This window comes from Muscardinus avellanarius (assembly GCF_963383645.1).
Source record: "Muscardinus avellanarius genome assembly, chromosome: 2".
Taxonomy (NCBI): domain Eukaryota; kingdom Metazoa; phylum Chordata; class Mammalia; order Rodentia; family Gliridae; genus Muscardinus; species Muscardinus avellanarius.
Genome location: NC_137787.1, coordinates 192033306 through 192060228, shown reverse-complemented (window position 1 = coordinate 192060228; position 26923 = coordinate 192033306). Strand labels below are relative to the sequence as shown.

Here is a 26923-nt window from a genome sequence, read left to right as displayed (position 1 = left end):
AAAGAGTGACATTGATCAGTGGTTCATTTTATAGTTTAATGTTTACAGTTTATTTGCTTTATGGCATATTGCTTGCTCTTTATAGAGATGTTAATTTTAAGTGATGTTTCAAAATCACACAGTGTCCTTTCTGGATGTTTACAGTCCTTGCAGCAGCCGAAGATGGAATCCATTTATGACTTTCTTTTAATAGAAGTGAATGACTTTTGATGCTAACTACCTGAAGGTAGGCCAGCCATCGTAGATTAGGTGCACAGTCCTCCACGAGGCTTCTCTCACCAGCTCCCAACTTGGGAGTTTCTCACACCCTGTTACACATGGTCACAGGCTATAACTCAGGGGTTTCTACTGCCCTTCTCAAGTTTGGTAATTTGTTCAATGACTCATAGAACCCAGGGAAGTGCAATATTTGTGATTAAACCTTTATTGCAGTGAAAAAGATACAAATCAGAGTCAGCAAGAGAGGGAGACAGACAGACAGACAGACAGACAGACAGACAGACAGACAAAGACAAAGAGAGACAGAGATAGGCATATAGACAAAAAGAAAGACCTAGGGAAAGGCTTAAAAGGACTCAAATGTGAAACTTCCTGTGTTCTCCCTTCATGAGGTCAAGACATACCCCCTAAGGATGCTGATGTGTAGCAATATGCAGTATTAACTAACAGGAAAATTCATCTGGGTTTTTAAAGGTATTTACTGGGATTCCATTGTATAGGAATGATTGATTGAATCATTGGCCACACGTGCACATGGTTGCAGGGTTTTTTTTTTTTTATTTTTTGGTAGTACTGGGGGGTGGAACCCAGGGGCTTTCTACCTCCAGGCTATCCTCCCAGACATATTTTCTATTTTATTTGGAAACAGTGTCTCATTAAGTTGCTGAGAGCCTCACTAAGTAGCTGAGGCTGGCTTTGAACCTGTGCAATCCTTCTGTCTCAGCCTCCGAAGCACGGGGATTACAAGTGTGCTCCACCACGCCCATTCATGGTTGCAGTTTTTGACTGACTATAACCCCCATGAACCATCTTATTGACATAAAGCACCAGGGGTACCATGAATAACAAAATCACATTCATAACTTAGAAAATTCCAAAGATTTAGAGGCTACCTCTTAGGAACTAAGATGGAAAAAAAAAAAGAAAGAAAAAAAAAGCAGACAAATTCTTTATTTTTGATCCAAATAACTTTTTGAACCAAAGTCAATTTACTTTGACTTTGGTTTATATTAATAATCTCTACTCTGTTGGAAATTGTTTGTTTCTAATATTTTTGTTATTGATCCCCTCTATTTTCTTGTTATCTTTGAATTACTTCTCTTTATTCTTTTCTCCTTTTTGTTGATCTCTTGGGGCATCTCTTTTTAAAGTTAACTTTCAAAAGTAACTTTAGAGTGAATTCATATTCTGAATTCTAAAATTCAGAATTTCTTAATGGATCTCTTCAGTCAAAATATGGACATGCAGGCCCATTCGTTTTGCCATCTCTCTCCCTCTTTGGTCACCTCTACTTTCTTAGTGATATTGTCGGCACCTTTACCTAAACCTTTCCATTCCAGAGCCCGGTTTTTAAACATTATTTTTAAGCTGCCAGCCCCTTGATTTGGGAGCTAGCCTGTCTCTTGGCACAGGCCCCTGAGGGAGCTTGTTCCGACCCGTTTTAGAGGCTGATTATTTGTCCTCCTAACTTTCAAGGTCTGCATCTTCCTATAAAGTCTTTGGAAGTTGTCAGGCAGTAGGTCTCATTGTCTGTTCCCATACACAGGAAGTGTCCTTGTCCCTGTCTAGAAGCCATGAAGGCTCTTCTTGGTCCAGCAATGTCTGCTCCTTCACCCAGAGTGCGTGTCACTGCATTTCTGGCCACCAAAGAGATGTACTTTGTTTATAACGTCATAATGTCTCTTTGGAGTTTGGTTTTTCTATGATTCCACTATGTTAGAAGATTCATTTTGCCACCTTTCAGGAAGTCTTCTTTTCTAAAGAAATTTTTGTGTGTGTGTGTGTTCCTCTGAAGACATTCAGTTTTATGATATTTGTTAAGTGAAATTAAGTAAAAGAGACATTTATTTTAGTTCCCATGGAATCTGACATCCATTTTCACCTTTATTCATCATAAGAAACGATCCAGTTAAGAAAGTATCAATGCCAATCTCAGTACATGGGGAGAGGAGGGAGTAAGGAGAGAGTGCGGGAGGTTCACCAAGTGCTGTGTGCATGTACCTCCCTATCATTCAAGTACATTATCTATATTGCAATCTGAGTCTACAGTGCACCTAGAGACAGACAGACAGACAGACAGACAGACAGACGCATCTGTCAAAAGAGCAGTCTTTGACATTAACTTTAATTTTTTGGAAATTTTTAATTAGATAGGTTTCTTCTGATAACTCCTCTTTTGCATATTTCTAAAGGATTTGATCCCTGTCTTGTTAGGTTAAAACAGTAGTACAACAGTAACAATCTGGACTATTCAGCCATCCTTCTCAAAACGTTCCCCCTTAGCTACATGGAATACTGATGATAGACCGCAGCTAAGCGTCAGTGATTTATAGACAGTTCTAGAATGATGCAGGCAATCATTCTTGTGTTATTGAATCTGAATTTCATTTAAGAGAACGAAGCTTCCTGAATGGAGTTTCTTGTAAGTTTTGTCTTGTAATCTTCTCTTGTGATAAATTATACATTCTCTTTCTCATGAATACCATTACTTTTTTGAAATTATAAAACAGAGACTGCAACACAAATCTTGGATGCTATATTTCAAATATATTTGTACGTATGGGTGGTATCTCTACCATTTTATCCTCATGGGCTTGCATGGGACAATCAGTTCATTTATAATTTGTCACCTATAAATGTTCATACATTATTCATTGAATTAAAAGGGCAGAGCAATTTCCATTGTTCCATTTATATTAAGCATGTCATTTTCCATTCAGGTATTTTTCTCTTTGCCTTCATAAATTTGGCAATCATCTTGTTGTCTTACCATTAGCCAAACAAATCCAATTAAAGGTTATTTTTGGACAACGACCATTTTAACCTGATTTCTCAAACTTTTCACTCTAAAAATATTTTTTCACAAGTTATGTGCTATTCTAAGAACAAATATTATTTGTTTCTTTTGATAATAACTCATTTAATTTTTATTATTTATTTATTTTTTATGATACTGAGTATTGAATCCATTGAGTATTGAGGTATTCTACCTCTAGACTGTACCCCAGCCCTATTTTATTTTTTACTTGGAAACAGGGTCTTACTAAGTTGCTGAGAGTTTCATTAAGTTGCTGAGGCTGGCCTCAAACCAGAGATCTCCTGTCTCATTCTCCAAAATGCTGGGATTACATGCATATGACACCATGCCAAGATACTAATTTTTAAATTTGTGTCCCATTATTGGTAATTTTCTTGAAGGCAGGAGGTTTTATTTTAATATATACTAAATGTCATAGATACTGTTAAAAACAATTTTTACTTTATTTTATTTATTTATTTATTTATTTATTTATTTATTTATTTTTATTGGTGTATTGTAATCATGCATCATATTGGAAAACAAGGCTTGAGAGGATATACAAGCACACATCATCCAATTAGCCCTGATCCACTCCCCATCCCATTAGCTCCCCCTCCCTCAATCCCATGCTTGTTTGGTGATTAACTTTGATACATTTGTTTATGTACCTCCTGAGTTTTAAAGAGGCTCCAGCTGGGTGTGGTGGCGCACACTTGTAATACCCGCGCTTGGGAGGCAGAGACAGGAGGATTGCGCAGGTTTGAAGCCAGCTGCACGAGCTGGCTTAGGAGACTCTGTTTCCAAATAAAAAGATGTAAAAATAGGTCTGGAAAATAGGTCTGGGAGTGTAGCCCAGAGGTAGAAGGGCTTCCAGGAACCCCAGTATCACCAAAAAAAAAAAAAAAAAAAAGAGGCTTCATCCTCCCCTATCCCATACCCTCTGATTGGTCACCTTAGTTGCTTCACTATAGGGCCCTTTCTATACCTCGACCTCTTCCTGTTACCCCTTTCCTCCTAATTATTGCTGATTAGTGGAAGCATCTGGTTTTTATTTTCTGAGATATTTCTCTGTGTGTGCCACATTGCAAGTACCGATCCCACGCTTGACGGCCCCAGTAGTGGCCTGGCTACCCGATGGACTGATCCAGACCTCGCTGGCTCAAGCAGCGGCCTTGCCTCATGGGAGGCCCCGATTCTGGCCTCGCTGGCCCCCACACCAGCCTAACTCCTCTGCTGGCTCTGATCACGGCCTTGGTGGCCCCAGCACCTGCCTTGCCTCAAAGCAGGCTCCGTCCCAGCCTTGCTGACCCTGGCACCAGCCTAACCCCTCGGCTGGCTCCGATCCCAGCCTCGGAGGTCCCAGTAAGTGGCCTTGCCTCAAGGCAGGCTCCGATGCCGGCCGCTGGCCCCATCACCGGCCTACCCCTCATCAGGCTCCGATCTCGGCCTCAGAGTCCCCAGCACCGGCCTTGCTTCACGGCAGACTCCAATCCCAGCTTTGCTGTCTGTGTCGCCGGCCTCACCCCTCGGCAGGCTCCAATCCGAGCACCCTCTTCACCCAGCAGGTTGTCCCACGTTCCCAAGGTTGCGTGGTGGTAGCATTCTGCCTCTGGGGTTATTATTCCAAAGGTTCCAGGTGTAATGCATCAGATCTCTGCCTCCCCTGAGTATGACCACTGCCATTGCCACTGCCTCCACCATTTCAAATCTTTCCCAAGCTCTTTTTCCACTCTGAATGTTGTCCAGTGTTCTTAAGCATGCGCAATGGTAGCATTCGACGTTTGGTGTAATTTCTCCAAAAAATAAGGTTGGTAGGATCATATTTCTGCCTCTCCTGGATACAACTCTCCACCGCCATTGCGGAGACTGCTTCCAACACCGCCTTCCTCCTAGGACTCCGCTAAACTCTCTCCTTACAGGTGAAGTCCAGTATTCTTAAGAATGTAGAGAAGAAGCAGTTGTCCTTCACGGGGAACTTTTCCAAAAGTTCCAGTTCATTTGGATAAGTTTTGTCTGCATCTCCAGTATCCTGGCATCTGCCATGACCTTCTTGACCCCTCTCCAATATTTTTCTTTTTTCTTTTTCTTTTCCTTTTTTTTTTTTTTAATAAGAGAAGACAGTATGTGTGGTTTGAGGAGGTTGTGGGATCAGGCACCCAGTAGCACTGGGACCTGGGCCCGGTTTCTCTGGGGATCCAGCATGCTCCGCATGACTCTGCCCGGGGCCCAGAGCCCTGCGACCCAGTCCCCGGCTCTCCTGGGGGTCCAGCGTGCCCCGCCTGACTCCCGCCCAGGGCCCAGGGTCCTGCGACTGGCCCAGGTTTCTCAGGGGGTCCGCCATGCCCTGCCTGACTCCCGCCCGGGACCCAGGGCCTTGCAACTGAGCCCCGGTTTCTCCGGGGGTCTGGCGTGCTCCACACGATCCCCCAATTTTTTAATTTAAATGCTTAGATTTAGGGTGTAAAGAATTCATAAAACTTGTGTTTCTGAGAATATTAGTTGAACTGTGCTATTGTGAAGCAAGCCATGTTTATCTGTTGGGTATCTGCTATGGCTTTAATATGGTTTGTCTCCTCCAAACTCATGCTGACATTTAATTGCCATAGTCCAGTATTAACAGAGTGAAAACTTAATTTAACTCTAGTGTTTAGAGGTAGAGTCTTGTTGGGGGGAGTGGTGGTAGGTGACTAGGATTGGGTAAGATTACTGGGATAGGACCATTACAATTGAAAACTGGTGGCTTTGTAAGGAATGGAAGATAAACTAAAGGACATTCTGCCTTCTCCACCTCTCCCCTGACATACCCATGCTCCCTGTCTCTTATCATGGCATGCCCTGCACCACCGTGGGACTCTGCCCGCAAGGTTATCCTAGACCTTGGTTATCCCTAGACTTGGAACAGAACAGTTAGCCAAAATGAACCAGTCCTCATTATGACTTACTCACCCTGTGGTATTGTCTTATTGCAACAGAAAACAGACCAGGACAGCATTCACTTCTCAACAGGGAATGAAAAGACCTTCAAAGGTATTAAAATATATTCTGGGTTGGGGAGAAGTAAAAAGAATCGTACTCTCTTTATGTGTAAAGCAGAGATAAATATACAGAGTACATAAACATATATAACATATCTGTGGCATTAAAATTTCAATTGAGTTTGTTATTAGGAACTCAATCTTTAGAAAGAGTCCTTGGGAGGAAAACAGTAATAAGGTTGGAAAATATTGCTTTGGGGTAATTCTAAGAAAAAATATTTCCAATGTATTATTTTCACCTGTTGCCAAGTAATACAACAAAAATATTTATGAAAATCTGGTTGATTCTTTTTGTCTTAACTTTTAGGAAGGTGAGTTTCAACTCACAGGTCTTTACAAATGGTAGGATTTTCCACAAGATATTGTCTTAGTTCATTTTCTGTTGCTAATAACACAATACTGCAGACTGGGTAGATAATAATACTATAGACTGGGTACATTATAAAGAAGAATTTTGTTTTGGCTCCTGACTCTGGTCTAAGGTCTACACACTGCATCTGGAGATGAGGATGGTCATCTTGCTTCAGAGTCCCAAGGCAGCACAAGGCATCTCATGTTGAGAGACAGAGGAGTATGATTGACCTAGTCAAGAGGGTCAAGAGGGTCAAGAGCATCAGATTCATGCTGAAGATAGTGCACTAGCCATGGATCCACAGAGTGGGCCAAGAGGATGGGGACCTCCAGTGAGAGTCACAAGTCAAGCCTGCTTTCCCAAGCTGCCCATGGGTTGCTTGGCATTTGCAGAAAGCCTTAAGACTAAACAGTTGCTCAACACAAAAGTGTTCTGCAAACAGCCCAATCACTTTCTTTTCAATTGTTGTCAAAACTGATATCACTGAAATATTTTGAAACTTTCCCTAAAGAACAAGTTACTAAAGCCTGCCTCCTCACTGCTTCTATGTTGATTTTTCTAAAATGTTATATTCCTCTAAATTTAAAATCCTACACCAAACCTCATAACCTACACTACATAACTAGTGACTATGTAAGCTAATGTAATGTTCCTAATCCCCTCCTGTAAGTCCTGACATAGTTCTCCCTTATGACAGGCTAAACCATAATTTTAAGTGAATTAGACTCTTTGTTGTATATATTCTTTTTCCATAAAATGTTATCACCTTGGAGTTAATACTTTTTTTTTTCAGAGACCTAAGGTGTTAGCTTGTGAAAATTAACAGATTACAGTAAAAGTGGAGTATCTGATCCAAGGAGATCTAGAATCAGCAGTGGCTAGTAGGGAAATCAATGAGAATATAGGTATAGATGTAATCACACAATTCTTTGCTAAACCTTTGTTAGTGCCTTTGACAAGGACAGTTTTCCCACCGAGCAAATAACAATGTCAGAGGGTCTAGAGATATATTTCATTATGAATTTTGATCATTTAAACAGATTAGTCCATCAGTCTTTATAATAAAAAATGCAAAATAATAAAGTGATTAATTATACTTCTACATTATTTGGTAATAATATATTAAGATATATTTCTATTAGGACACATATACTAGGATACAACAATATAGTAGGACATATATGATCTATTAGGATGATATATAGTGGTATTTACTTTTTATAAAAGACCAGCTGAAATGGATGACCACTCTTTATTTATTTATTTATTTATTTTGGAGAAAAAGTCTTAGTTTGAAAATAAAGGGGAAGTGAGAAAGGGTACTGTGGTTGCCTATGATTGTTTTCTCTGTTTAATACACCAGCCAGGCCAGGCATGTAGGTGGGACCTTCATGACAGTTGAGATTTAGTTTATCCCCAAATCTCCTAGTATCTGTAGGGGAAAGAACAAATATGGCATCTCCCTCTTTTCCTGCAAGGCCAGCACTAACAAAGTAGGGCCAGAGGAAAAGTGCTTCCTTCTCAGACTTGCAGCAGATACTTGAGTCCTTGGGTTTCAGGGGCAGAGAGCATCTCAACCCCTGCAGAGGAGTTGCACCTGCCTGCTTGGTGTTTTGTGGTCCAGGGCAGCCCGCAGCATCCCGCTGTTCTCAGTAGACCAGGAAGGGAAGCTTGCTAGAGGCCACATTACTCCAGGTAGGTGATAAAGGACTTCACTAGCCCCAGGAAAGTCCTGTCATTGAAAGTCTCGCTCCTGATGCTCAGCAAAGGGGCCACCATTTTTCTGAAGGTCTTTCATCAATGAAAACCATGGTGCCCTCTGCTGTTCCTCCTTTGCCACGACTCAGAAGAGAATAAAAAGACAAATACATCAAAAACATAGCCATAATGAAGCAAAAAAGAACCATTCTTACAAAAAGGGCCTTAGAAACTGAGGATGAAACTCAAAAATCCAAGACCAACAACTAGTAGGAGAGTTTTTCAGTTAAGTAGAATCGATGGAAAAGATCATAGTTCATTGTCGACCTCCTTGTGGTGGTTGTTTTAGTGTCTCCAGGAGAATTAGAGAATACAAATAAGCTTTCTGAAATATTGATGTAAAATTGCAGAAAACAATGAGGTAAAAAGGTTACTATTGAGAGATAGATTTTATTATGAGAGAACAAGAGAGAAAAAATAACTCAAAGAAATGGTAGAATTTATGAGGGAAGAGTAAAACAAACTAGCAACACAGATGTGAAGAATAAGAGTGCCAGAGGAAATTTTGGGAACAACTGGAAAAAAAGTAATAATAAACAAGAGAATAAAATGTCCCTAAACAGAAGAAAAGCACAGATCTTCAAATTGAATGAGTTCACTAAATCTCAGAGATTCTAAATGAAGAAGACCTGTTTCTAGGAATAGCCTGGTGAACTTACTTAATTTCAGACATAAAGAAAAAAATAACTCTTTCTCCTTTGAAAAGGTTCAAGCAACTTATAGAAGCAAAATAAATAGACTGGATGATGTATCTACAATATTGGAAAGTAGAAGGCAGTGGACTATAAGTACACATTGCTATATAAGCAAAATATGCATTAAATTGCATTTTTATATACAAAAGGAGTAAGAAAGCATATAACCTCTGATATTTATTTGTGGACACTACTCCAAAGCATGCTGACCACATAAGGTCAGATCAGATGAGGTACGGTAGGATGAGATCTTCCATCACAATCCAGATGACTAGAAAAAAAGTGAAAAGGAGAGAAAAAGTAATAGGCATTGGATGTAATGGAAGATGATGATAAATACATCTTGAGAAAAAGAGAAATTATACATCACATTATAATAGTGAGCCCCATAATTATAAATATTATATATCAATTAAAATATAAATACATATATAAACTAATGATTGACATGGATCATTAGGAATAATTTTAAGCAAGTTAGATTTTCTATCAAGCTAGCCTAAATTTTTTTATTTAAAGATTTCAATCAAATGAATTTAAGAAGTGGAACTAAAATTACTGCTACTGATTCTTACTCGAGATATTGTTTTTCTTAGTAAATGTTAAAGAGTAAAATATCAGGATAAAAAGTGACCCAAAAATTGAGAGATTTATTTAATTTCTTAGCTTTGATGTGTATTTTAACTACAAAAGCCATAAATGTGGGTGAAAATCAAACATTACCCAACCAATTAAGCATGCTTTTAAAACTTCAAAAGAGGAAAAAAAGGAACAAAGGAAGGAATGAATGAACTAGGATTAAGTTTAAACTATGAACCAACCAAGATATCCATCAACAAATGAATGGATCACAAAACTATGGGATATGTACATAATGGAATTTTACTCCGCCATAAAGAAAAACACAATTTACATCATTTACAAGGAAATAGATGAAACTGGAGGACAGTATGCTAAGTGAGATTAGTCAGTCACAAAAAAGAAGAAATCAGATGCTCTCCTTAATATGTGGAAGCTAGGGAGAAAAGGGGTCATAGGAGGAATTCTAGATAATGAAGGAGATTCTATAGATGAGCATTTGCCTTATTTAAGGCGACCTAACTGAGGGGTTAGGAGGGGAGAAGAGGGAAATTCTCTAATGCACGTGATGTACTTTAACAAACATATCAATGTCAATCACTGAACCAAGCATGAGAAGGAGGGAGGAGGAGGGAATGGGGTGGGAACTGGATAAGGGCTAATTGGGTGATGTGTGCATGTATGTCTCCACCATCATTTATCAAATTAAGATGTATGACTACAATGCACCGATAAAAAGAATTTTAAAGTTATTTCAGTAAAAGCAGAGTTTAGGAAAAGGCATAGAAGGGCGTAGGTGTACTAGGGATGGGAATTTTGCAGATTGGTAAAGAATGAGTAAACCAGTAGCTCAACTTTGAAGCAACAATAAAACATTGTAGGATAATTTATGACCACTGAGAATAGAGAGATTAGAAAAACCAGGTAGAATGTCAAGTTAGCAATAAGGAAAAGAAATAAACAAGTGTTCAACCATGCCAAAAAGATTAGAAGAGGTTAAAATATGAAAAAAATAATGACATACAGTAAACAGCAAACATAAGGCCAAGTATAACTTTGGCATGTTAAATGTGAGCACTTTGAATTTTCCTATCAAAAGGCATAGAGAAAGCTAAAAGTGGTGCCACAGGCCTGTGATCCCAGGACTTGGGAGGCTGAGACAGGAGGATCACATTTTCAAGAACAGCTTCAACCACTTAGCGAGACTCTGTTTCAAAATAAAAAGAACTGTGGAGTTCGCTTGAAGGTAGAATGCCCTGGGATCAATCCCCAGTAAAAAGAAATTAAAGAAGAGGAGAGGAGAGGAGAGAAGAGGAGGGGAGGGGAAGGGAGGGGAGGGGAGGGGAAGGGAGGGGAGGGGAGGGGAGGAGAGGAGAGGAGAGGAGAGGAGGTGAGAGACAAAATGGCTCCAGAATGTGTCTAAAAATCATCTCTACAAAACACCTAAAATATTTAAATACTTAGATGCCCAAGACAATATGCAAACAATTAAGGAAAATTCTCAAGACCGAAGATTAAGTATGGCATGGGTCCAGTATGCCAGCTGGACCCTAAAGCCAGCGGCTGCCCTGGGAACTTTTGCTGGTTCCTGTTACCACAGTTTGCCATGTGTAGGGCTGTACTCGGGGCAAAAGAGGCTGGCATCTGTGCTGGAAGTCACCAGAGGGACTCCCAATAACATCTGGGCACATGAGGTTTATGCTTCAGTGAAGGGAGGAAGGAGCCAGTCCCTTGAGAGAAATGACGGGGAGATCTACCGCCTAGACCCTAAGCATGGACAGCTGTCTCTGCTAAAGATGTGTTGGGCAGTTGGCCCTCTTATGAGGCTGGCGTTCAAAATGTCAAGATATTGATTTAAAGGGTTACTCTATTTGTAAAATGTCCTTGGTGCCTGGAAGAAACAATTTCATCTGAAAAAAATGAATTTTAAACATAGATCTTGAAAATCTGGAGGAAATAAATGATTTTCTGGAAAAATATACACAGACAAATTATGAATGAGGTTAGAACCCTAAACAAAACAATACTGGAAAGTTTTGCCCTACCATTTTGAAAAGAACTGTGCCCATTTGGGGTTTTTTTTTTTAATATTCTACTTTCTTTCAAAGATCTGATAATTCTTATTTTATCTGAGAAGTTAAAAATCATGCAAAAGATAGATAACCCTACAGTATAATTGATAAAGCTTGCAAAATGTTGACCGAACCTGATAATAACATGTAATAAGTAAAGTTACGGGCAAAGTTCCTATATAACATTAGATGCAAAAAAATACAAATGAAATTCCTCCAATAAAATATACCAAGTTAGTACCATCATCTAGGTTTTATTCCAGGGACAGTTCAAATGGTTAATGGCAAAGGCTCTCATTGCCTATGTCATTGCCTCATTTAGTTGAAGGTGAAAGCAGAATAAGAAGAGAAAGAAAATGGCTAAACATGGTAGAAATTAATTATCAAGATCTATTTCAATCATTATATGTGAATGCTGGAGAAATGCTCATTGAAAATCAGGACCAAATTATGGACTCCTTTTATTATCACTTCATTATTCAGTGACTATTGTACAACTGTACCATTATAGCTAATGCATTAATATAATTAACTCCAAAAATAAATCTTGAGAAATAGTCCTACTTCATTTTTAGATGAAACATGCATATTTCTATAAAACCTAGGAGACTATTAAAATGTTTAAAATAGAAAAATCTAGTATGGTGGGCATGAAAATTCAATATAGAGAAATCAATAGCTTTTCCCTGGAAATAACTAAATTTAAATGATAATATACATATATATTTTAATGTACATTTGGGAAATATACACATACATATATAGGGAATGTTTATTAAAGAATATAGAATATAATCCAAATTAATAATATAGCATGTGTTTGGATGTGAAGAGTAAATATTAATCTTCTAAAAGTCTTATTCTGTATTTAAAAAGTAAAGAAAAATTATGAAGCTCAATATAGACAGGCATGATTTTGTAAAACTTCTTTGTAGAGCTAATGACATTAAAGTTAAAAACCAAACTATTGACTAAAAAAACCATTCACAGCATGAACTATAGACAAAAATTTATGTCCTAAATATTAAGAACTCCAAAAACTGATAAGAAAGACAAAATAACATCACAGAATACCAGCAAGGTTATGAACAGCAATTTAATTACTCTAAAAATAAATGTAAGTTAACACACATATTTATAAACAGATAAGAATCAACTAGTAAATTTGATTTTAGTGGTGCTGGCTCAGATTAGGAAATGTTTTATCTACATTGCTAGAAGGAAATGATTTATTAATATTTTGAAAATGATATTAATGCTTTCTCAACTTTAAGACATACAAACCTGTTTTTCTCCCACAGTACCAAGTCTGGAAATTTATATACAGATATAAAAGCTGCAGTAAAGACTGATACACAAGAGAATGGTTAGTGTAACCTTGTTTTAGAGGTAGCAAAATTTTAGCCATCCTCTTTAATAATTTCTTTAATTCCAACCATCTGTGAATCACTAAGGAGAATTTTGAATTAAAAAGCGCTGTACCAATAAAAGCACATTATAAAAAAAAGTGGTGTCTGTCAAGAGATGAGCCAGTTGCAGTGGCATATGCCTGCAATCCCAGTACTCGGGAGCTTGGGATAGGAGGATTGCCAGGCCAAAGACAGCCTCAGCACTTTATGCAGACTCTCAGCAACGTAGCAAGGCCCTGTTTCAAAACAAAAAATAAGGAAGGTAGGGTCAAAAGATAAGGATGGCAGCGGCCGTGGTCACAGTGGCAGCCGTTGCAAAGGACATGCATTCCTTGGAGAAGCCCTGGACACCAAATTTTGGTTTAATATCTGATTGGGACAACTTAAGGAGACATTTCCAGCCATGACTTCCTATGTAGAATACAGGAGAGAGAGTGGATAACAGAGGAATTAGAAGCAAGATGACAAGGAGGCACACGCCATGCAAGAAAAGCGATTTTTGGAAGAACATCCCAGAAGGGATTAGAGAAAAGACCGCTTCAGATGCGCATGCTGGGAACTCTTAACAACATACCTTGTAAGAAAAATGCTCCAGGTGTGGTGGAGGGAGCCCAGTAGCTCTGGGCGGGAAGCCAAGCCACGCGTCCCAGGGAGCTCAGCGTGCCTGGCCTCCAAGGTCCTCTATGCTGTGCTGGGGGCCATGGTGGGCTCAGAACAGCAGATCCTGCTCTACGTGGTGAGGCTATGGCCTCCGCTCTTGGAGGGGAGATAAAATTCATTGCTGCTGAGTACTCGATCTCACAACCTCTTCAAAACACACGTACTGTCTTCTCTTATTAAAAAAATAAATATTGGAGAGGGGCCAAGATGGCGGTGGCGGCAGCTAGGATTCAGGAGATGCAGAAAATCCCATCCAATTTGCCTGGAACTTTTGGAAAAAATTCCCCACAGAGGGAGACTGCTGCACATGCTTAAGAATTCTGGACATCATATCATTTAAGGAAGGACTCAGCAGAGAACCAGGATGAAGGCGGTAGTGGTGGTGGCAGTGGAGGCTAGTATTTGGGAGAGGCAGAGATCTAATCCAACCCACCCTGATCTTCTGAAGAAATTGCCCCAAAGGTAGAATGCTACCACCCTGCGGGCTCAGGAATTCTGGACAACATGCAGTGTGGGGAAAGAGTTTGGAAGAGAACTGAGATGGTGGAGGCAGCGGCAGTGGCAGCGGACAGTATTCAGGAGACACAGAGATCTGATTCAATCCACCTTGATCTTTTGAAGAAATCTCCCCAAAGGTAGAAGGCTACCACCACACATGCTTAGGAATTTGGGACAACATGCCGTGTGAATAAGGTGCTCTGAAGAGAACCGAGATGGCTGTGGCAGCGGCACAGGCCGGTGGTGGAGCCAGTGAGGCCGGGATCAGAGTCTGCCAGGTGGCCAGGCCAGTGCTGGGGCCTTCAAGAATGGGATCGGAACTTCAAATGCAGCATACACAGAGAAATATCACAGAAAATAAAAAATCAGATGCTTTCCCTAATATGCAAAAACTAGGAAGAAATGGGTAATAGGAAATCTAGATGAAGAAAGGGCCCTATGGAGGAGCAATTAAGGTGACCAATCAGAGGGGATGGGATGGGGGAAGATGGGATCTCTTTAAAATACATGATGTACGTAAAAGAATATATCAAAGTTAATCACTAAATCAAGCATGGGATCGAGGGGGGAGGGATGGAGATGGGGATTGGTTAAAGGCTAATTGGATGATGTATGCTTGGATATCCTCTCAAGTCTTGTATTCCATTGTGATGTTTGACTACAATGCACCAGTAAAAATATTATTAAAAATAAATAAATAAGGGCTGGGGGTGTAGCTCAGAGGTAGAATGCCCCAGGTTCAGTTCTTAGTACTACATAAAAGTGAAAGGGAGAGGGAGAAGGAGAGGGAGAGCGAAATGGAGAGGAGAAAGAAAGCGTATTATATATATAGTACATAAACGTAGTATATGCAATAAACCAAGTGCAAATTATGTCCTTTACAAGAAAATAGATGCAGCTGGAAACTACTATTAAGTGAAATAAGCCATACTCTGGGAGAGAAAAATGTCATGCTTTCTCATCTATATGGAAACCAAAGGAAAAATATAGGGAGGAAAGGGGACTCTGAAAGAAGGAGGCTGACCAGTAGGGCAGAAGGAGGGACTGGCAGGAGGGAAGAGAGGAAGGCAGGGCTGGCGTTAGGAAGTGAGCTTGGTCCAGTTGTGGTTTTATATATGTGCAAATATGCAGCAAGGTGACCCGCCATTCTGTATGATCAAGACGAGCAGATCTTTTTTAAAAAAAGGAAAATAATAAAAAATAAGCAACTGGTGAGCACTATGGAGGAATTGTGCAGCTGATGAAAGGAGTTAAAAGGGCCTTTGCCCCTTAACCTGGAGGGGAGAGCATGGATGTAAATGCACAGGAAGAGCAAGATGCAGAGCATCATAGAGTGGTCCAGCTTCTCCTGCAGGTGGCTGCATGTGTGTGGATGAGGGGAGGAGGTGGTGATGGCGAGGAGAGAATATACAAGGTGTTAATGGGAAACACTCGAGACGGGTGAGCAGAGGGCCTTTCTAACAATTCCTCCCCTACTGACAATTATTTCAGAGTTCAAATGTATTATTTTTTTTTAAAGAAGGGAAATGCTCATTAAAAGTAAAAAGCAATTGGAAGCTACCAAAACGGTAGATTTGAGGATTTGAGAAGTAATACTAATTCCCTCCTCATATCTAAATTAACTATCTGCATTGCTTTTAATGTGTCATTGCTTAAAATGCTATTATGAAAATTCCAATTTTTTCCACATTTTCTAATATGAGCTAAAGAAAATCCTTTCTGATATTCAATATTGACCTAGAAAAAGAGAAGCAAGATCTACTTTGTTCCTGTCTTGCAGTAAATTGTGTGATATCCTCTCAGAAGGTTATACTATGACTAAGTCAATGTTCAACCTTGTGTGCTTTAATTAGAAGTTAATCTTTTACTGCACATTTTGATTTCAGTAACAACCTTCTTTTTAAAATGAGATTCCTTGCCCATAGAAGAGATAAAGGAAAAGCGTTCAGTTTTTGTGTGGCCATTTCATACTCTTGCTATTTTTAATAGCAAATTCACACAACTTATTTGAGAGATTAAAAGGTTGAATAAATACTAATATAGTTGTATTGATTATTAATCTATTAATAACAAAATATTATAATCTATGAATTTATATGTGCATATACATAACTAGCTACACATAGGATCCCAATTTCTCCACATGCTGTGTGCCCCAAAACAGAAGGATCAATAATATCATTTTAACTTTAATTGAGTTATGGCTGGTAATAGGTAAGTCATTTTGTAATATACCATGTACATTATAGAAATTTGACCTTTAGAAAACAGAATGAAAACAAGAACACAGATTTTCTGTATGAATAGAAATTCTACAAATAGCAGTGGCTTTTAAATATCATCGAATAGTAGATAATAAAGAAATAGTATCCCTCACCAACACTCTTCATTTTAACGTGTTCTTCTAATTGTCATCTGCAGTGTCACAGTTGGCATGTTCCAAGCCCATCTTTTTAACCAAGTGCCATTCCTGCCTGTGGGGTACCTCAGTGTTCATGGTGGTAGCTGAAATTCACACACTGATAAATATGTGAATTGCCTTGAAAAATAGTAGTTCTGGCTTTCCATTTCAATGTCTTCTGGTTCCTCCAGGTGGCTTTTACTGTCCTTTTTGATTTGGAGGCGCTGCTGAAGATATGGTGTTTGGGGTTCACGGGATACATCAGCTCATCTCTCCACAAATTCGAGCTCCTACTCGTTATTGGAACCACTCTTCACGTGTACCCAGACCTCTACCACTCTCAGTTCACGTACTTTCAGGTAATGTAAATCATGCCCACTTCTTTTCAGGCTAAATACCAGTCACTCTATTAATACAAATATATGGGAGAGGGGAGTGGAGGAGGAGCAGGAGGAGAAGGGAAGAGAAAAGGAGAAAAGAGGAGTTGAGAGGAGAGGAGAGGATGTGAATTTGAGAGAGACCCAGGAATCTTAAATATTGGAAACAGTGTGTGTACAAATAGCAACAATTGTTTTAAATCTCCTGAAAATTCACAGTAATAAATTCAAATATTTAACATACTGTTTCTAAATTAGCAGTATATAGATGTACATATTTGTTTATTTATTTATTTATTTATTTATTTATTTATTTATTTTTGGTGGTACTGGGGTTCCTGGAAGCCCTTCTACCTCTGGGCTACACCCCCAGACCTATTTTATACTTTTTTATTTTTGGAAACAGGGTCTCTTAAGCCAGCACGGCTGGCTTCAAACCTGCATGATCCTCCTGTCTTGGCCTCCCAATCACCGGGATTACACATGCGCCCCCACGCCTGGCTAGATGTACATATTTATATACATATGGATATCAGAAATCTATACATACATAATGAAGTGTGTGTGTGTGTGTGTGTGTGTGTGTGTGTATGTGTGTGTGTGTATGTGTGTGTTACTGGGGATGGAAGCCAAGGACATTCTACCTCCAAGCTACAACCCAGCCCTATTTTTTATTCTTTTATTTATTTATTTTTTGAGATAGGGTCTCGCTGAGTTGCAAACAGCCTCACTAAGTAGCTGAGGCTGTCTGCAAACCGAGATCCTGCGGTCTCAGCCTCCCAAATGCAGAGATTGCAAGCGTGTGCCACCACGCCCAGCTTTACACACAGTAAATTTAAAGTGCATATACTATTGATACAAATTTTAAAGAGGAAATGTGAATTTAATTCCAAGTATATCTCTTTCTTGCTCAACAATGACTTACAATGGAAATAGTAAGGACTAATTTAATTAGTCCTATTTATAAATGCCCATTGTTTTTGCAATGATTGAATAATGGTACTTCCAGCGAAAGGCCTGAGATGAACGCAAATCGTTGAGAAAACTCCAGCCAGGCCTGTGTCTCAGGGTTTGGTGAGAGACGCCCTTCTGGACCTCATGGTCTGAGAATGGAGCAGATATGCTTTACCAAAGGAAAAGCAAGAGGATTAGGAAGCTAGGGATACTGGAAAGGCAAAAAGAAGCATATGTTATTTTACACATGTAAAAATGACAATCTAGAATTTTAAATGCATTTCCTGTTCTATATTTCAAATACAGTATTCATCTTTCACAGACAACTTAGTTATCTATTGGTATAAAATAATTTTGGACTGCCATTCTATTTACTATATTTCATTTATGCAAGGACATAATTTTCTAACCTAATATTTTCTAAACTTGGGATCTATCTTCTAATCAACAGTGCATTGTACATTAATTGACAACATTTTTATTTCTTCAAAGTCCATAAAAAACCAATGACATCTTATATTTAGTGAGAAAGTGACTTCTTTTCCTGCTCCATGCTTAAGCTTTTGCTTATTTACCAATTTTTAACCTTTAATCATATAAATATGTTCTTAAAAGCTCTGTCTCTTTTATGCATGTGCATGTATGTATGTGTGTGTATATGTGTGTATGTGTGTATATATGTGTGTGTGTAACCATAGCCACTGAATTATATTTACCAACACAAATATTGTCTGCAGAATCATTGGATCATCAGTTTTTATCAAGTGAAGGAGTGAATTTATTCATTAATTAATTGATTTGGGGTGAGTTCTATTGAAAATATATACATACAAAATATGTATTAATATAGTAGTATCTATAGAGACAGTAGAGGAAACAAGCTAAGTAGATCTAGCAAAAGTCTAAAAATACACAGCTTACATGGGTTAGAAGTTTGTCTCTGCCGTGGTTAGTTGGTGACCAGAGAAATTGGGCAGCTCTGTTTCACAAGGTCATTTTGGGTCTCGGCCTATTACATTAGATCAGAACTGTCTGATTCTCTACAAAGCATCTATTTCTCATCAAAAGGTGCCACTTCAGTTGTTTCAATTGCTAGAGAGAAGAAGGTGTAAAAAAAGAGTATCCAGAGAAAATTGAATGTACCAAAAATTGCACAAATCACTTCCTTTCATATCCCAAAGCCTGATCCCAGGTCACTGGACATACCCAGCTGCAGTGCACATTCAAAGACTGCAAAGTCTTTGCTGAACTCTGTGGCCACTTGCTCAAATAAAGTGCAGGAAGTCTGATCATTTAAGGGAAGAAAGAAAAAAAACGATTATTGGAATAGAAGTCTCAGCCAGAAATAAAAAGACTTCTTGACAGAAGTTTAATATGTTTTCCCATTTCTTTTAAAAATCTAATACCTAGAAAGGTGTATTTTATAAAACATTAAATATAACCTGCATTGAATTAAATGCTTTCTTAGAAATTTGAACATTAGAAAACTAGCGATATTTTTAACAATATGTCTAGGTAGTCCCATTTCAAACGATCGAATTGTAGAGGAAAACATCACCAGCATTTATCTTTATTCTTTTGGATTTACTGTGCTCTTATTGAATGCCCGGTGCTGAGTTACACTGATATCTGCATTATCACCATGTTTAATTTCTAGATGCTCAAATAGAAAAGTGATGTTTATAAAGTACCATATAAAGATGTCTTGTGTAAATTTCTTGGGTTCAGTGTAAATAACTTGCCTCTGTTTTTCTTTCCTGATAGGTTCTTCGGGTCGTTCGACTTATTAAGATCTCACCTGCGTTAGAAGACTTTGTGTACAAGATTTTTGGTCCTGGGAAGAAGCTTGGGAGTTTGGTTGTGTTTACCGCCAGCCTCTTGATCGTCATGTCAGCGATTAGTTTGCAGATGTTCTGCTTTGTTGAGGAACTGGACAGATTCACAACATTTCCAAGGGTGAGAATCCAGCAATTGGTTTATTATTCTTGTTTTTTTTTCCTTTTTCTTTTTGATGCTAAGAATTGAACCCAGGGGTGTTCTAACTGAACTACACTGCCAAAACTATTTAATTATTTTTAAAACAATGTCTAACTGAGTTACGAAGGGCCTCACGAAGTTATTGAGGCCGTCCTCAAACCTGAGACCCTCCTATCTCAGCCTCCCAAGTACTGGGATTATAAGCATGTGTCACCAGGTTCGGCTTCATTATTGTTATTCTAGTAATAATGATTAACATGAGTGTAATTTCTCCTTAGCTATGGTTCAAAACTATTACCATATTTTTATAACTCCTGGTAATTAAATTTTAATATTTAAAAAGATCTCTTCTGTAGGATTCAGGTTCTGGAACATGTTTTTAACATGGTCCAATTATGTATCAATTCTGAAATTCTGAAAATAATATAATTAAATGCCAAGACCAGTAAAAATGGGAGCTAGGTTTCCTCACTCCTATAAATTAAAATGTAGCAGCATTTAAATGTAAAATGCCCATTTTTGGTTTTGTGAGAAGTTACATATTTTTATCTATTTTGCAGTTCACATATTTTACAGCAGGAATAATCTAAAGGAAGCTTTGGATTTTCTCTATAATAGAGTTTATAGGCATCAAGCTTGAAATATCTTTAGCAGCTCATCTAGTTCATACCCCTGCATTACTATTAGAGTTAATTCCGGTTAAACAGAAAGTTAAAAACCAATTGGTCTATAGCAGAACTTGTGTAGAAAATTCAGTCTCTAACCAGAAGGATTCTGAAATTTAACATCATATAGACAGAAACATGAAAAATATAGTGACCAAGGTGAAGGATGTATTGTTTTCACCATAATTTGAAATGGCAAAGCCTACTTATAGAAAGAATGATCTTGGGAGGGGCATAAAATTTATTTTTTTAAAGTTAGGCTTTGAGAGCAAAAGGTTCTGTACTCCTAGTGGATAGACAAATACAGGTTGGATTATTTTTGTAGTTGTGTGCTAAATTTGTACTTTAGCTACTAGCACTGGAGTTTATCCTTTTGTAGTGTAGACTCTTCATTCAGACACCCCTAGGCTTTTGTTGAGCGCATCTAAAGTCATGGTGGTGTGGAAAACATAGGCACAACTAAGTTCCCAGGCCTCAAGAAATCCTCTGTGGAGGGTCAATAAGTAAGAATAAGGTTCTCCTGGCCTTCATGAAAAGACTTGGGTGCTCTGGGAAGGCCCAAAATGAGGGATGAAATGGGGGCGTGGCCCAGTGGTAGTGTGCTTGCCTAGCATGGGCCAGGAGTAGTGGCACGTGCCTGTCATCCCAGTACTTGGGAGGCTGAGACAGGAGGATCACAGGTTCAAGGATTGGGGGAAGGAGCCAGGCATGGTGGCACACACTTGTAATCCCAGCATTTTGGAGGCTAAGACAAGAGGATCTCAGTTCATGGATGGCCTCAGCTACTTAGTGAAGCCCTCTGCAACTCAGTGAAACCTTGTTTCAAAATAAAGAATAAAAAATGGGGCCGGGGATGGAGCTCAGAGGTAGAATGCCCCTGGATTCCACACCCAGTTCCACACACACACAAAAAAAAAAGAATTGGGGAAGGGCTCAATGAGGGATGCGTACCTGTGTGCCTCTCCCATCTTGTACCTCATTAAGATGTATGATTATAATGCACCAATAAAAAAATAAAAAATAAAGGCTGGGCATGGTGGTGGTGCACGCTTGTAATCCAAGCATTTGGGAGGCTGAGACAGGAGGATCGTGGTTCACGAACAGCCTCCACTACTTAGTGAGGCCCTTTGCAACCCAGTGAAACTCTGTTTCAAAAATAAAGAATAAAAATTAGGGCTGGGGGTGTAGCTCAGATCTAAAATGCCCCTGGGTTCCATCCCCAGTACCGCAAAAAAAAAGAAAGATAAATAAAAAAGGTCAGTCAGCAATTTAGCAAGACTTTCAGCAACCTAGCAAGACCCTGTTTAAAACAAAAACGTAAAAAAGGCTGGGGGGCCGGGCGTGGTGGCGCATGCTTGTAATCCCATTGCTTGGGAGGCGGAGACAGGAGGATCGCACTGGTTCGAAGTCAGCCTGGCTGGCTTAAGAGACCCTGTTTCAAAAAATATATAAAATAGGTCTGGTAGTGTAGCCCAGAAGTAGAAGGGCTTCCAGGAACCCCAGTACCACCAAAAAAAAAAAAAAGAAAAAAAAAAGGCTGGGGGTATTGCACAGAGGTAGAATGCCTCTAGGTTCAATCCTCAGTACAATGATCATTTTTTTAAAAGGTGGGGGGTGGATGGAAAGGCCCAGGAAGGCATATTGGAAAGATGGTTATTGCAGACGAGTCTGATGTGGCCGGGTGCAGTGTAAGAGAAGAGCACATGCTGAAGGCTGGGGGGGGGGCAGTCTCTCCCATGAAGATGTGAAGGAGTGACTGGAAGGGACACGAGGCTGGGGGATTTAAATTGGATGTAAGTGCGAGTAAATTCAACCGTGCTGAGAGAGCAAGTACAGGGGAGGTTAAAGATGTGGGCTGTAGAGGACAGGCAGAGCCCTCCTGGGCAGGCGCAGGAAGGCCGCCATATCAAGAGCCCTTAGGTGTTGAGCTGCCAGGTGTCTGGTGGCCCCGAAGACAACACAGTGGTGAACACCAGCCCTGGATCCTCACAGTGTGGGCAGAGGCAATGGTGGGCAAGGCAGCCCGTGCTCCAGCTCCTCCTCTGCACAGCCCTGGGCAAGGTCAGGTGGCCAGGGCTGAAGGGAGGTTTCATTTCTGAGTGGTCCTGTGCTATTATGGCCCCCAGGAGGTGGGCAGGAAGGAAGAAGAACTAGGTGCAGAGGAGTACTGAGCCAGAATGGAGAAGTACTGCGCCTCGGCCCCATCCCCAAAGAGGAGGCCTCTGAGCAGAGGTACCAGGGGATGGGGATGCAGCTGTGCCTACAGGCATAAGCAGATGGGATGGGGCTGAGGCTTTGGCTGCAGCAGTGTCCTGGTCATGCATAGAGACTGGCATGGGTGGGCAGCCAGTAGCAGCTTTGCCCCGGCCTGTGGCTGGGCCTGGAGAATCACACATAGGATTTGGCCTGGATCAAACTCAACAGGTGGGCGAGCTCTTCCTTCAGGGGTGGAGGGATACAAGCAGGGCTGTCTTGTGCTTAGTCTGTCTCCTCTCGGTAGGTAAATAAAAACAGCAGGTGACCAGCTTTTACTTAGGGACACTGAGATTATTAGTAGTGTGGTCCACGTTTCTGTTCTGTTTAATCCAGTGCATGTTATTGAAGGTCCACAGAGTCAGCCATTGTTCCAGGCATGGGGGAATCCTAAAAGGCAAGAAAACATTTAAAAACAAAAACAGAAAAGACCACAGTTTTGTTAATTATTTACATCTTTTTCTTCATTTCATAACTTATTCTTTTACCATTTCTTCTCATTTCACCCCACTAATTTCAGAGCCTTTTCTCCAAACCTCTTTCAGCAACATGGTCTGTGGAATACAGGATTTTCCAGCTATAATAAGGGTCATTACCTCTTCCAGAGCATCCGAGTCAGCATCCTGTAATCAACACATTAATATTTCCATAGCAAAGCACCAACTTCCAGACAAAGAAGGTACAAGTCCTAGGTCAGATCAGATTTTGCCACTAAATGAATGAAATAAAAAATGGAAAAAAAAAACATGGGGAATTTTCAAGAATGTTTGCATTTTGAAATTGTGAATAAGGCTCGTGGGCCCATGTAAAAAGCATTGCACTCGGGGGCCCGCGCTTATAGCCTTAAGAGCTGCCCTGGTCTCCCTGCTCCAGCGCTTTTGAGCTGTGAGATGCTGAGCAAAGTGTTCTCTAAGCTTTTATTCTTTTCACATCCAAAATACAAGGAAAAGTATTGCTTTTCTCGTGCATGTGTGCATTGAATAACACACAAAAACAGCACAACTGGGCTTTAAGAGCCTGTTTGGAAAGGTCTACTTCTACCCCGTGTAATGTACTTGAAGTTGGTGCTATTATCAGTATATGTAATAAAGCAGCTTTCTGGATCTGTTGCTGACTCAACCCCTCTAGATTTGCTATTTTCCAGCCATAATAGTAATCAAGTAGCATTGCACTTTCAGACCTCCAATGACTCAGTGGTGCCTCTCCGCCTGATTACTGGACCCTCTTAATGAACGCACATCAGCAGCTCTGCACCCCTAATCAGTCACTGAGCAGTGATGAGGGAAACATCTCGGGAGAGTGAAAGGACAAGAAAGCCAGATTGCTCCTTGCACAGGAGCACAATTAAAACCCAAACACCCCCCAAACAATCCGATTTTCATGACAAACATTCAACCTAGTACAATTGCAAAAGGGAGAGATTATCCTTCCTAATCAAATAAATTGCCAGCCGTGGGTAGTACATATCGGCCACTGAAGCCTTAGGAGAGATGACTGAGCACACACGCCAGTCCTCAGGAGATTTCTCTCTGTGCCATCTACAGCTCAGGCTTCCTGCTCATGAGAGCATCTCCCTCCTGTCCACTAGTTGAGTGCTTCAGGTAGGTAGGTTAATTATAGTATTAGCCAAAGCACGACACATTAGCGCAAATTTTCTATAAGAAAAATCATTCAAAGTGCCCCAGAGTAAATAAAACCGTAAAAATCAGCATTTGCTCGTATCGCCTTGACTTTTAGTCCAGGCCATCTTGGAGGCTGGCATGCGTGGGGCCATGGAATGCTGCAGGAGTCAAACCCTGGAGGCCTCTGTGAGATGGAGAATAAAAAGAAAGGGTCAGAAAGGGGCGAGAGAAGCCCGGCTCAGCAGAGTGGGCTGGTGCCAGGAACATTTTGCAGTGGCTGTTCAACCTGGTCCTCATCCAGCCGGCCAGGTGGCCAATGCCAGATGAGAAAAATGGAGTAGAAGTAAATCTGAATACCGGATTTAAGACCTGATTAAACCTTGGGCTCCAGCCACCTGCTCTGAAATCTAAGACGATCTATGTGGACATGTGAAGGTGGATTTGCCAGCCAGATTCTGGGAAGAGAAATTAGAGGAGCAGAGAGACAGCAAAGAAAGCCCAGGGATCAGCTCTTATACGGACACTTAAATAAAGCACCGAGAAATCTTAAAAGTAGGAGGATTCTAAAGGGAAACACTAATCCAACACATGGAAGAGGGTCGTCAATACCTGCCAGTATTTGACCCAAATGCTCATAAACTGATGTAGCCCAAGGGACCTTCAAGTGACCTTTCAGTTCACTTCTTTAATACTCTTCTTTTATTAGGTAACGAGAAAATGCATAGATTTTGGAATCCTGCTTAAACAATATCGATTGGCTATATGGTCTTAGGTGACATTTAATTTGTGTAAGCTTCCCTCATTTTTTAAATGGCAATGATCTCTAATCAATATGAAAACTAAGAGTTCTATTTACAGATGATAAGATTAAGGTTTAGGGAGTTTGGATAACCCAACAAAGCTGCACAACTCGAAAGCTGAACTTCTCAGCGATCCGTTAGGGATCCCTGAGTCCTGGCAAACACATGGGAAGGTGGCCAAGGAGTCTGGAATATTTATTGAGTGCCAGGAATAAAAATTTATTTGTGGGTCTGTGTCTACAGTGAAAGGCACCTGGGATGGCTCATTATTGTGAACTTTGTGCAGGACCCACGGACACCTAGGTGCACACGGCTTTATGGTTGGGCATAGGCTGTAGGTGATATGAGGATCAGGTCAGGACTGAGGCCTGCACCTGAGACTCCGGGTCTTGCCTCAGAAGCAGCATTTGTCTATGACGATGCAACATGAGATCCAGATGAAGGATGTTCTAACGCGTAAGTGTTTGAAGGGAAATGATAACAATACTGAACCTAAACAAACTCCTGTGGTCCTTACACACTTCCAGGCTGGACCTGCCAGCTCCTTCCTTCCCGCTATTGTTTATTCCAACACTCCAGTTTTCTTCTATCTTTGTCTTAACCTTGTCCCACTGTAAGTGCCTGCATAATCCTGCCATAAGGACTTTGGATGGAGGTAACAAGAGACTTGACTTTGCCTTACATGGTCAGGAAATATGTATCATATAGTTCAAGAAAATTTCAGAAAGGCAGGACTCTGGATCCTTCACTTTCATTGTTGTATAGATTGAACTGTGCACACACACACACACACACACACACACACACACACACACACAACACCATAAAGAAGATTCAACCAGGTCCCATCCTCCAGTACCTCAGATATGACCTTGTCTGAAAATAGAGGTAATAAAGTTAAATCGAGGCCGTTAGGGGAACTTTTCTGAGCATGGCTGGAGCTCTTATGCACGGGGGATGTTCAGCCAGGCAGACACGCGTGGAGGGAAGCTGATGTGAGAACAGTCAGGAGCTGCCAGGCACTTGAAGAAAATCCGAGAACCAAGGAACAACAAAGAAGGCTGACTGCTACTGAAACTGGAAGGAGCCCAGGAAGATTTTCCTCAGGGGCCATCAGAGAGAGCATAGTCCTGCCAACACCTTGGTCTCAAGCTCTAGCTTCTAGAACTGTGAGGGGACATGTTCCTATGATGTTAAGCCACCCAGATTTGTGGGACCTTATTGGAGCAACCCCAGAAAAAATCCATACAGTTGCCTTCAACTCCCTGAGCTGTCTTCGTGGGTTGGCAAAATGTAAATAGGATTCCCAGGCTTTGTGATTACATTCAGAGGAATAAGTGGGTCCTCTCTTTCCAGATCTTCTTAGGAGCAGGAAAACCTTTCCTGGTCTCACTCTCTTTTTTCCCCCAGCAAACTTGCTGTCATCTCTCAGTGGCAGGATTAGGTAATTTGGTCTGGCAAGATGGCTGTGATTAGAAAGACTGGATTAGATTAATTATATGGAAAAAAGATGAGTCTTGGGGTGACAACCACACACACAAAATAAATAAATAAATAAATAAAAGAATACTACAGTGGTCTGATCCAAAATTCAAACAAGATTTTTCTCTTTCATCTCTGTCTCCTAAAAGCTGTTCTGTGCCCTCTATAAATGACAGGTGTAAATGTAGATATGTGAAAAGAAAGAGGCCAAGTCTTTAATTCCTCTCACCAGGAGCATCCTTCCCTAGCCCCACCTCCTTCCCTAGACCCAAATAGATAACTGCAGAGCAGCCAGGATGGGGCCTGTGCCAAGTG

General features: G+C 40.3%; 1 protein-coding gene across 1 annotated transcript in view; it reads left to right on the top strand.

Annotated features, from left to right (window-relative positions):
• The window catches only part of NALCN (sodium leak channel, non-selective), a gene marked incomplete at both ends in the record, with an annotated part of 325849 nt that overhangs the window by 142486 nt on the left and 156440 nt on the right, over window positions 1-26923 (top strand). The window contains 2 exon segments of the mRNA XM_080690305.1: window positions 16670-16837; window positions 19574-19765. Coding sequence (XP_080546431.1) covers window positions 16670-16837; window positions 19574-19765 — 360 coding nt within the window.